The following is a 12,368-nucleotide window of genomic DNA, read 5'->3' on the forward strand; positions in this document are numbered from 1 at the left end:
GGTTGATACATTTAGTTTCATAGGCTAGTTACCGACTACTACCTAGGCTTACCCGTTTTTAGGCTAGCCTGTCCTTAAAAGTATAATAGCTTCCTTCAATTCTGAAAGGCCATATCAGGACACCAAAGTGCCAAAATGCTAGGAGATCAGAGGAAATATTAAATCATACAGACATAAAACCACAAAAGTCAGAATCTCAATGACAGAAATGAGACAGAGACAGACACTAAATATTGTATTAAATGGAATCTGCCTTTAATTTATGAGTGGCATCCAATGATGACACTTAATTCTTTTTTTTTTTTTTCATTTGCACTTTGACCTATAGGAGCTCATAGGGACGGTGCAGGCAGGCTGACATGCTGCTGTTGCATGGTGCCTTCCACAGGATGGCCCATACTAGAAAGTGCTGCATGAATGCGGAAGTGCAGTCTTGATTCCATGGAGTAGTCCTTGTAGTTCATCCTGCAATGCAATAGATTTGGGAGTAATTTGTTCTTTGTACAAATAAGGGGTACCAACTGAGTACTTAAGCACACCATCGCTTACAGTATTTACAAAAACAATTATGAATTTTATGCTGTATGTAATTGGCCTGGATTGTGTCATTATTTGTGGAGTAAATGGGGACATAAAATGGTTAGAGATACTTTACTCTAGCCACTTTTACTGAATAAAACATCAGCTTTGTAGGTTGTCAAGAGAAACACTCACTTTGCATTTTCAATGTATGTAATGGCTTTCTTAGTTTCTCCTTGCTGGTTGTAGAGGATGCCCAATTCATACATGGCGAATGGCACCAGGTAGTCATTATATTTAATACTCTTCTCACTGTGGAAGCAGAATATATGGTTAATTCAAGTTTCTCCACATGAACTCACCTTCCTTTCTATTCAACAGTATGTGTAACTCTACAGGACAATTGTAAGGACTGTATTCCTGCTGCTTCTTAGAAAAATGTGGAAGTGATTTCTCTTGGCATCCTGTTATGTGCTTATTTCTGCTCTCACTTTGAGATGACATGAGTGAAGCAGCTCTCAGCCTCAGGCAGGCGGCTAAGGTGCCTCAGACACAGGCCCTTCAGCATCTGCACCACACACTGGTCATCAGCAAGGTACTCTGACGGCGCTAACAGAGAAGGGAAAACTCCAGTAAACACCTCATTGGTAAGTCAGTTGAGTCAATCAATAGTAGTGTGGATATATAGCAAGGCAGTGCCAATGTCAATACCACAAAGAGAGCATCAACTCACTAGGATCGTTTGTCAGTTGCTCCTCTGCTGCCTTTATGGTGCTGAGGATGCTCTCTGTCAGTTCAGGCCTCTTGCCCACAATAGAATAGCCATTCCACACATACATCATTTCCTGAAATAGACAGAAGATAGGGATGTACACAGATCTGTATTCCTGCATGTAGGCTATTGGGAAAAGTATATGTGTGGTGGAGTGCATCACATGGTGATGGATGGACTGTGCTAACCAGTGCTGGAATGACCAACTTGGTTGGCTCAGGTTTACTGTAGCGACTTGCTTTCCGTGCTGCAAACTTCTCAGTAGGGACAGACTTCCCAGCAAACTTCTGTCGAAGACTGTCTACCTGTCTGAAGAATAAGGACAAACCGGTATTAAACAATTACACCAATGACATACTCACTTTAAACAAACACACACACATTTTGTTGAGAAAGGGGTTCTTTCTTCAAAGGCATGTGGCGAAAATGACCGTACAACTTCAGCTTCTCAGGTTCTTACTCTTGCTGCCACTCACCTGAACAGGTCCTCAGCCTTCTCTCCAGTTTTACTCACTTCCTCCTCTGGCATCATGCTCAGAATGGATGCTTTCTGAAACACATAGGTGGCCTAACAACCCCACATGTGATTATGAATTGGCATGCTAAGATGACTGGACTACACCACGTTGTTCAGAAAAGAAAAATGTACAGACAAATGGGAGGAGAGTGGTTGTTGAAGGGAAGACAGGCAACAGCAAACAGGATTTTAAGTTCACCAAAATACTCTGTACCTGGGACCATTTGCTCTCTTTACAAAGCAGGTCTGCATAGCGGTAGGCCTCCAGCCAGTTCTGCTGGTATGAATAGGACCACATCAGCTCCCAGTAACACAGGTGGTGGACTTGGCGCCATTCCTGCTGAACAGCAATGCACTCCAAAAACTTCTCCTGAGCCTGTGAACATGAGCATTTGCAATATAAACATTTTGTTTATCAACTGCATTTCAGTATGAGCAACTCAAAGAAGTATTTCCCTGTGCCTTGTGTCGTATGCAATGGCAAACTCACCATTTCAAAGTTTCCTTTGAGCACTGCAATTCTGGCCGTGTAGAAGAGCATGAGAGCGCCCTGATGGAGGAAACATAGATTAGAGTTGAAGGAGGTTTAGAGATTTTGTTGAGGAGAGAAATGCATGAAAACGATTGCTTACATTGGGAAAGTTTTCAACATATGGCTCCAGTAGGGCTTCAGCCTCTGCAACATTACCCTCACCAGTCCCTAAAAAACAAAAATACCAGTTTAACGGTCTCTCAAAGGCTCTACAGTATTACATACTCCAACCACAAGAGGGAGCACCCACACACCACTTACATTAACACTCTGATCAAGGCTCCAAGATCCCCACATTTCAAACAATACATAGTTTCACTCACACATGGCCTTGTGTCCCCATGTTTGTGAGGGTGAAAATACATTTTTATACGGCGCACTGTGATTATGATTGCTCTCTAAGCACTTACTCAAAGCCAAGAGGCGAAAGCATGAATGAAGTGTGATTATTGAAAAGTGTGGCTAGTGTTTTTCCATCTCAATCTCTCTCTAACACACACACAAACAAACACACACACATGTAGGGTCTCACCCAGTATAACAGAGATGTAGGTGTGAAACATAAGGAGAGTGAGCGTGCAGAGAATGGAGCGAAGGCTACTGCTGGATGCTCCTTGATGGAGCTCGGACAGCCCCACCTCCTGGTGAAGGACAGGAAATGCAAAATTTGATGAGAACGGTTTACTTTTACTGCCAACAGCTATTTATGCAAGTAGGGCCTCCTGGATTTAATAGAAGTCAGGACATGTGATAATACTATACTACATTATCCTTGAGGTGGCAAACTCACTCTATTTCCACCAAAACCCAGGAACTCCAGTAATCTAAGGACTCTGGCAGGAGCTAGAGACAGCATCTGAAAAAAGTAAGACCCATGAGCTGCGCACGGAAAAACGCAGACACACACACACACACACACACACACACACACACACACACACACACACACACACACACACACACACACACACACACACACACACACACACACACACACACACACACACACACACACACACACACACCATACCAAGTTAAAAGAGCCAATGCCCATGTTGACTCCTCCAGCAAAATGTTTGAAAGTGTCACTTTCTTCAGGCTGGTTCTGATACAGGTTTAACTGTTCCTTACATTCTCTGTTAGAAAGAATGAAAAATAGAATAACAGGTCAAATCCTAGGCTGATAAGAGAGCAGTTTAGATTTCATGACATTTATGCCACACATTCACACACATCTGTACGAGAACAGTATTAATGTGTCAAAAATGTAGCAATTGTGCGTTTCAGGTAAATCAAGGTACCACCGATGAGGTAAAAATGAAAATCACTCACTTGTATATTTGATAGCTCTCTCGCATTTTCATTCCTCCTTTTAAGAAGCCAATCATACTCTCATCCTAATGTGGTACAAAACAGCATTTAATGAATTACTGCATTTATGGGACTCAAACACATAATGTAGGCACAAATCACCAAGCAATACAAATCAAACAAGCAAGAGTTTAAAGTCTTAACAATGCAGTCCAGTGCTCAATAGGTAGGTTTGTGGTACTGTACCTCTAAAAAGCTTAATGCAGCTCTTAGGTATAGAACATCAGCATAGCACAGTTCAGCATGCATCTCCTCTACAGGGTATAAAAGTCAGGTTTAGGATGACAAAAGGAGAGCAAAGAAACAACAGTAGAGAATGACCACACACAAAGAGACAGTGCAAAGGACCTTCAGTCATCTGCCCTGGGTCCCGCCTGTAAACCATGTTTGAAAGGACTTCAACAAATGTAACCTTCCTTCTGAACCTGAGGCAGGGGGGAGATAGCACCCATGTCATACTGTGGCCATACACAAATATAATAACATGAGACATTCAGGCTCTGAGGACCTGGGAGCACCTTTGGCATGTAACAAGGGCCTCCTGAAGTGCGGTCAAGGCAGTCTCCATGTCCTTTGGGTCAAAGGTCATCCCAGCCTGCATAGTCAAGATGCTGCTGTATCCCATTGCATGATACATGCTGTCATTCCTCCTGCAAGTGAGAATACCACACATAGCAGCAAGCACTGTAAAGGGTTAAAATTATGCTTACACAATAACTCAATTGGGATGGAGAATTGAGTAATTATCCAAATCATGTTCTTGCATGGTGTCCACATACCATGGTCTGAGGATGTCAAGCGCCTCTAAAAACTTGTTGTTCAGGAATAGATTCAGTGCCATAAAACTCTCATTTAATGCCACCTTAAGGTCCATCTGGGTTGGCCTGTGAAATATAAGTTCAAGCTTCAGACATGAACCCATAAATAGCCATTACAACAGATAATGAATCAACCAAGTATCAGATAAGCCAAAATAAATCCAGTCATGGATCATCTCTGTGAGAGCCATTGATAAAAAGGTTACAGAAGTTTATTATTTGGGAAAAAATATCATAAAACGGGGATATGCTATGAGGTAAAGTGCTATGAGGAGCAACAATTTGCCATAGATTTGTCTTGCCCTTCGTTTCACTTAGTTTTGCATATATTTTGTCTTTCTGATTCAAAGCAAAGGCTAAATATCTAATCTTACAGATCATGTGATCCATGTTTAAAAAAACTAATAAACAACAACAACAAAAAACTCCTTAGAGTCTAAAGTCCTTAGATGCTCATACAGACTTACATAATGCTAACCAAGTCATCTTCATCCTGAAAGACAAACAAACCAAAGATGATCAATCGTCAACATAGCACTCACAAAATAAAAACATATCCTACACACACTGTTTCATGGCTCCCTTGCTGTTTGACATACTTCCAACATCAGTTTGAGTTTGCCCCTAAAATTTCAAGGGCACTTCATCTTCTACTCTATCAAAAAAAAAATAATTGGAAAACAAAACTCCATAACTCACAAGCTCACTCATTATCACACTCTTCTCCTTGCAAATATCATGTGCGGACACCTGATGTGAAAAAGAACACTTCTCAAACAGACGCACACCTGTTCTTGTCTTAAACTTACAGCTAAAGTTTTAGCAGATACATTTGTGTGAAGCAACACTACATTCAGAACACATATACACCTGAGAATGGAAATACAAAATAAACTCGCCTTTCTTTCAGGACTTGTAATTTCCATTTGATCCATGGCAGCCTATTTTAGGTTAGAAACAGGCTAGTCGAGGCCACACGCTCGCCCTCGTTTGCAAAAGCCAACCACACCGGTATAAATCTTACTGCACTAATTGACCTACGTCGCTGTCTGTGACCAAGTAAGTTATTCTTCAGTGTGTTCTTCAGCATGCTTTTAACGCTTGTGCAGAAGTATAAAGTTCGTCATTTGGGTAACGCCTTCTTGGCATATTTTAATTCAGCTAATGTAATACATGCCTTGGGTCATTATGCTGTTTGTTCAAAGTACAGGCTCCAAGAATTAAAACTATGAAAGGCGCTTTTACGCCCTTTGCATTCCTATTTTTTTCAGTGCATTTGTCACAGACTATGAAATTAAATAATAGGTTCATACATGAGGTAGGCCTTTTCGGATCTATATTAATTATATCATAAGGATTCATGAAAATTCTTCTGATTAGCGTTTTCATAAATGTTAAAATACTTTTTTTGTGAAATGTAACATCACAGCAGCATGTCCTAATATTGCTGAAATCAGTGTACAAATAGGGTGGAGCTAGCACTTGTTAGCCAGCCACCTGGCTTTTAACAATGGCAACTGTGCATGTTGATGTTTGCAAGTTAGCTGTGTTAGCTTGTGTTTTAACTCATTACTTAGGCTACCTAATTTCACACATAAAAATTTTTTTCATTCAGGTTAGGAGTCAAGCTAGTCAGTGACCTACATTTCCCAGAAGCACTAAGTGTGATGACGTAGTTAATCAAGTTAGAAGAAACATGGCGGCGAGCAACGCAGATGGAACGCTAGGTGAACATGTTCCTAGATATGAATCTAATGATTTAAACTCACAGGTAATTCATATCGGGTCGTTCAGAAATTCGTGGCTAGAAACACTGCCACCCGATTTGTATTCCTACGAGATAAAGTCTGAAGAAATTGAGATTGCTCAACTCGCAGAGGTCTTACAAATACCCACAGAGACGTTAAACGAGCTAAAAGACATCTGCAGGTTTGTGACCCAAACTTGGATTTGGGTTGGGTTTGATTTGTTAATGTTGTAAGTCTTCTTTTGTTATTAGTCACTGATATCAGTTTCATGCTCTTTCTATGTATCTAGTGTCGATTCATTGAAGAGTCACCCTGATGACCAGCCAGTTGACTCAAATGTCGTGCCCCCAAACCCTGATCTCGCATGTTTGCGGTACGTACTACTAACGTTATGTGACGAAGTTTTTCTTCACTTGTTATTTGTCTGTTGCAGAACGGTCTACATATCTGTCTTGGAATTATATCTTGGCTTTCAATGTCTAATTGCAGGCTTCGGAAAAAACGACAAGATTACAAAAAGACTCTTGTTAGAGACTTAGTTGGAAGACACGACACCTACTCTAATGAGATGGTTAGTTCAATGCGATTATGGATACGACTTTACTAGTAACTGATTAAATGTAAGCAGACATGTATCCTCAACTCAGTTGTCCTTAAAAGGATGGTGAATACAATGTAGGATTGGAAAAGCCCATTAAGAACCTTGTACATCTATGAGTGGACCTGATTCATGCCAATGTCCACATGTGAAATGCTGAGTTGATGAAACTTCTAGACATCAATGTATGGAACATGGACAGAAATATGTTTGCTTCTGTATAGTCCCACACATCCATGTCAAACACTCTCTGACACTGAACACTGTTAACGATCTCTAAAACTATGATGAGAAAACTGTCTAGTTTACATGGCTTATCTACCACTTAGGAGTCCGTACACATGGGGTTGATGCCAGAAGACTCCACCAGCGTGGTCCCTGAAGGCGAAATAATCCTGAGTTTCAACATTGTCTACCCCATTCTATTTGAAAGGGTACGAGCTTCTTATGGTTTTTGTATCATCGTAAGAAAGCTGAGGATACTTAGTCATCCAAAACTAATGATTGAATTAAAGTTAATAAGCCTCTTTTGCTGATGTTACCTCCTTTGTTTTAGTTCAAGCATGTGAGGGCCCATCAGACCATGCAGGTGCTTGGAAGCCAGAATCTGACAGAGCTGAGGGATGCTATCTGCTGTGTCAGTGATCTGCAAGTGTTTGGGGAATTCAGCAATATGCCTGATGCCACACCCCAGTACATCAGCAAGGTCAGATACGGATGAAAAATATGTTTAGTCATGGAGGCTTATGACTGATTACATCTTTTGTTGTTTCAACTGTGACATCCTCATGTAGGTTTTTGTTGTGATTGTGTACTGGCCTACAAAGACATCTAAACAGAAACCTCTAATTTTCTAGGATCACTACAAGTCTGCTTTCTTCTACTTTGAGGGAGTCTTTTATAATGACACGAGATATCCGGAATGTCGAGACATCAGCGAGTAAGCCTTTTATTACCTCTTCTTTCTTCCAAAGACTCTTCTGATAACTAAGTGACTAAACTGATTACACCAGCTCCTGTAGGCATAAAGCCATGTAATCCATTTGTTTTACTCAGGCGTTACACAGACCTCTGTGTCTTGTGAGCCATCAGTAGAAATCGATTCAGAGATGCACCATTTTCTCACACACACAAAATGTCAAATGTATCACAAGGCAGGCCTGGTGGCTTTTGCAGATATCTGTGGTCCCTCCATAACAGTCTTCCTGTGTAATTGTACCAGAAATCTCCACAGCATGAGCAACTGTTTAATTGATTGCTAAGGTAGTCCTTAATCCATTGTGGTTTCATAATGTTAGCCATTAGTAAGGGTTTTGTGCTCAACAGCAGAGTCTCTAATGATGCTATCATGATTTCACAGGACCACACGCGAGTGGGCAAAGACCCGTGACTTCCCAGAGTTCAAAACCGCCAAGATGGAGGACATGACATTCTATGACCTGAGGATGAAGATTGGCTACCCCTACTTTTACTGCCACCAAGGAGACTGCGAGCATGTGATGGTCCTCACTGACATAAGGTGTGCGGTTTAATACCATCCAAATGACACATAGTCAAGATATATGGTATCTATGTAGCAAGCTATGGAACATGCTCATGGGCATGAATCATGGCAAGGTGCAAGACCTGGAAAGCAGTTGCAGGTTATAATTTCTATTAGAGCGCCAGAATCAGTATCCCAACACTCGTTATTGAGGTGAGCTTGGTGCAGGCCAATGAAGCTGTCTGAAAAACTGTGAGGACATATGCCCATAGAGCCATGAATCTCAGCCCTGCTCCAGAACAGGAGAAAAACACGACTCTCTTCCCCCCAGACAGATCACTCTGGCTCAGCCCCATATATACTGACTGGCTTACATGTGTTGCCAAGCAGGTGACAAGTAGACCATGTAATGTCATTGCATTTAATGGTCTGCGCAGATTGTCTCTCTGCTCTGTGCTTTAAAACTGTCTGGAAGAGAGGCAGTCAATTAATAGAGTCTACAAGCAAACTATCCTATCCAATCATTATTTAAAGCAGCAATAAGTAGTTCTGCTCCAAAACTAGCACACTAACTACCTTAAAGGCATGCAAAAACCTTGCAAACACCACCAACAGCCCAGTTCCCACTGATAGAAGCGTGCCAACACATTAACTGGTGTTGTGGCAGTATAGCTGGCAATGTCATGCAGTGAAAGCTTTTCTTCCATTTTTGCAGGTTGTTCCAGCCCGGAACACAGAACTACATAGTGCATATCCTGGATGGCTAGTGGGAAAGACACAGGTGTTTATCTGTCCTTCACATGACCATATGCAATCAAAATGAATTTGAGGATAGTACCAAAACTAGTTGCCTGTAAAACCATACCTCAAAAAGTGTCAAGTTGTTGCATAGTGTTGTATAGCACTGTTGATTTCTTTGTGGTCGGTTTTAAAGGTTTCCCTTATCAAGTTATCAGGCTCATCTTAAAGCAATATTATGCGACAATTTGCCACTTTCTGAGATATGTTTTTATAGGCAGCTAGTTTTGCCGTCATCTTCAAATTAATTTGAATGGTATATGCCTCATGCGAAGGACACACACACACACACACACATATGTGTTATTCCCACTAGCCATCCAGGATGTATTCACTATGTAGGCTAGTTCTGTGTTCTGGGCCGGAACACCTCAGGAAAAAGCTTTCACAGCCCAACATTGACAATTATATCACCAAAAGACACCGGTTAGCATGTTGGCAAGCGTTTATCAGTACCAACTGATCTCAACCATTTTAGACCAAAACTCCATACTGCAATACTGCCACCAGCTTAACTCTAAACTTGGTTGACTCCAAAGTTGAGAGTAAAACCTGGAATGCCAGCTGGTGTCTCCAAACTTGCTTTAGGCTGGGTGTTACTAAGATGGCATTGGCACATGATGGCATTTTTATAGAATAAACTACTTAAGGAGTCTGTGAAGTGAGTTTAAGCAGAGATGCCAGAGATGCCAAAGATGCTTGGCGTTGGTGCTGTCAAAAAGCTAAAAAGAAAAATGGTTTGATCATGAAGAGTAATCAAGACTGTGTTTATGTATTCAATTATATATGGTAGTCTGTACAACTGGAAGAACCCTTCCCTGATGTCCTGCTGCTAATTTACCATATTGCTCACCTTCTTCCTCCATCTCTGACCACAAGGAGGTTTTCCCTAATCTTGCCAATACCTGAATCCTGAATCAACATTCTCAACACTTTTAAGATGGGAGTCTTTAATGCATGGATCAGATAACAACTGGCCATGCACCTGGTCCTTTGTTCCACCGCTGTCTCCTCCAAATTACACATTCCTCTTTATTAACATTCCTCCTTCCGTCACGTCTGCAACCCCCAAAAACTCAGCCGTTTGTCCCACTGTCCCTGAAGCCATCTTACAAACACAGCCGGAAGAATGGCATTGAAAGTAATTGAAAACTATTTGGGGTAGATGTTAGAACTTGTCCTACAGATAATTTTCTGAACGTAAGGGGAATTTGGCATGTGTTGCATCTATTACTGCATTCCAGTGCAATCCTCAATCAGCAATTCGAACCAGGATGTGATGTTCTCAACAGAATTTATTGTAGGATTTAAGCCACAACAGAGATGGATTTCGAAATGGATCTACAGGATAAACCTGCGCCACATCATTTTAAAGTTTATCTAACACCTCCCACCTATGCCCTGTTTGGTTGACCCCTTCAGCCACTAAAATGTAACCTCCCGTCTGACCCCAATCAAATCAGAGGCCGATCCGTATCTAAATAACACACCAATTATTCTCCCTTGGGTCAACTGGGGTCACACCCTGTTTTTGTTTTTTAAGCTTCATAGTGGGATTTTTATGCCTTTATTTGGACAGGACAGTGAAGTTGTATGACAGGAAGCAAGGCGGAGAAGAGGTGGGGAGAGGACCGGGAAACGACATCAGGCCAGACTTGAACCTGTGTCCCCGCGGGCAATGAAGCCCGTAAATGGGGGGCTTGCGCCACAGTGCCCCCCTGGGGTCACACCCTCTTATTTCAAATTCCAACGGTCAACTTGTAAACTCCATCTAAATCTAGCCCAAATCTAAACCTTAAACTAATTCATTGGGTATCCTGTAAATCCTTACTTATTCATACAAAAATATTCCTACACATGTTTTATAACTGGATTTCAAATCAAATTTTGACAGGTTGATCCATCCCGACGATTGCAGAGACAGGACACTGTACCCACTGCTCAGCCACAAGCACAGAGTTATGACGCGGAAGTGTTGTGTGTGCCACCTGTACATCAGCCGGTGAGGCCCACATGCACAGTATTGGTGCTGGATTTGTCATATTTTACAGATTGCTTACTTGTTGACTGTGGCTCTTCCTCAATATCCCCAGATGGATCACCACCAATGACCGTCTGGCTCCCATGGACCCCTGCCTGTTCTGTGATAAATGCTTCCGCATGCTCCATTATGATGCCCAGGGGAATAAGCTGTATGACTTCCAGGCTTACGTCTATGTGGATCCTGGAGTTTTCAACTAAGTCTCACTTTTTGCTTTATTCACTTTTGATTTGATAATATTTTGTTTACATTGAGAGGACCCATACCTATTTTTTTTATTACGAGTAAATATGTACATACATTGACAAATATATTTTATTTATTAATTAAAGTGTCACCAATCCTCACTTCGCTGTCGAGTCAAGTTCCTATTGGCATTGACGTCGTTGAGTAAAATAATTACTTCAGACAATAGGCCCTAAGTTCATTGACGGGTAACGAGCAAAGCAAATTAAAATAAAAAGCACAAAACGACGATTGACGACATAACTTTTTTTTATTGCCAAGGCGCATTTTTTTTTCTTCAAATGGAACAATATATTAAGTTTAAAGTATACTATAAATATAAATAAATACAAAACACTTGGCTTCAAAATACAATTTCAAACTTTTTAACTTCAAACTATGAACAATATATTAACTGTTAACAACAGTTTACAGTATACAAAACACAAACACATTCTGTACACATACGACAGCTTCAAACTTCAGCAATTCTTTTGCAGAAATATGAGCATATGAGTCAAAAATGTATTATTTTGTTTGCATTTATTTCATGAAATTTCACCATTTTCTGATTTGTTTTATATCTATCTTTTCTATCTTGTTTATACTTAATCTTGTTATTTGAACATACTGAGTACGTGAACTTGTACTGCCCCTTTAAGAGACTAGGGCTGGGTTGCACCAACAAGGAATAACTCTTAAACTAGGATTAAACCAGGTTTGTCTTTTAATCCAGTTGCACCAACCTTTAAACCTAGTTTAACCTTAGTTTACAATTAATCCTGGGTAAATCTAACCCTTTGGCAATCTCTGTTTAATTTCCATTTAAATCTAGATTAAAATTAAATCTCTTGTACCAGTCATTTAAAACCTAGTCTAAACCTAGGTTAGCAGTTATATTTAAACCACCCCTGGAGAAGGTTTATCTATGTTTTATTGACAACAT

General features: G+C 40.8%; 2 protein-coding genes across 3 annotated transcripts; one reads left to right on the forward strand and one right to left on the reverse strand.

The window, feature by feature from the left end:
• Positions 1 to 216: 216 nt before the first annotated feature.
• Positions 217 to 5,658, reverse strand: LOC105903884 (tetratricopeptide repeat protein 39B-like). 2 transcript variants are annotated; one of them, XM_031560406.2, is made up of 20 exons: positions 5,429 to 5,658; positions 5,229 to 5,279; positions 4,997 to 5,022; positions 4,491 to 4,595; positions 4,230 to 4,361; positions 4,060 to 4,136; positions 3,898 to 3,965; positions 3,673 to 3,737; positions 3,371 to 3,476; positions 3,131 to 3,196; positions 2,873 to 2,981; positions 2,441 to 2,508; positions 2,299 to 2,358; positions 2,023 to 2,184; positions 1,768 to 1,859; positions 1,480 to 1,600; positions 1,253 to 1,364; positions 1,011 to 1,128; positions 715 to 831; positions 217 to 465 (listed from the first exon to the last, which is right to left on the reverse strand). In XM_031560406.2, the coding sequence occupies exons 1-20, from the start codon at positions 5,462 to 5,464 to the stop codon at positions 333 to 335; spliced, it is 1,824 nt and encodes a 607-aa protein (XP_031416266.1). In that variant the 5' UTR covers positions 5,465 to 5,658; the 3' UTR covers positions 217 to 332. The 2 variants fall into 2 exon arrangements, with proteins under 2 accessions (XP_031416266.1, XP_012687139.2); XM_012831685.3 differs by lacking the exon at positions 5,229 to 5,279 and having other exon boundaries at positions 5,429 to 5,656.
• A 486-nt stretch (positions 5,659 to 6,144) lies between these two features.
• snapc3 (small nuclear RNA activating complex, polypeptide 3) lies at positions 6,145 to 11,523 on the forward strand. The gene is made up of 9 exons (XM_012831845.3): positions 6,145 to 6,458; positions 6,567 to 6,650; positions 6,767 to 6,848; positions 7,205 to 7,309; positions 7,432 to 7,581; positions 7,733 to 7,815; positions 8,236 to 8,394; positions 11,051 to 11,158; positions 11,250 to 11,523. The coding sequence occupies exons 1-9, from the start codon at positions 6,226 to 6,228 to the stop codon at positions 11,395 to 11,397; spliced, it is 1,152 nt and encodes a 383-aa protein (XP_012687299.2). The 5' UTR covers positions 6,145 to 6,225; the 3' UTR covers positions 11,398 to 11,523.
• The last annotated feature ends 845 nt before the right edge of the window (positions 11,524 to 12,368 follow it).

This window comes from Clupea harengus, chromosome 22 (assembly GCF_900700415.2).
Source record: "Clupea harengus chromosome 22, Ch_v2.0.2, whole genome shotgun sequence".
NCBI classification, from domain to species: Eukaryota; Metazoa; Chordata; class Actinopteri; order Clupeiformes; family Clupeidae; genus Clupea; species Clupea harengus.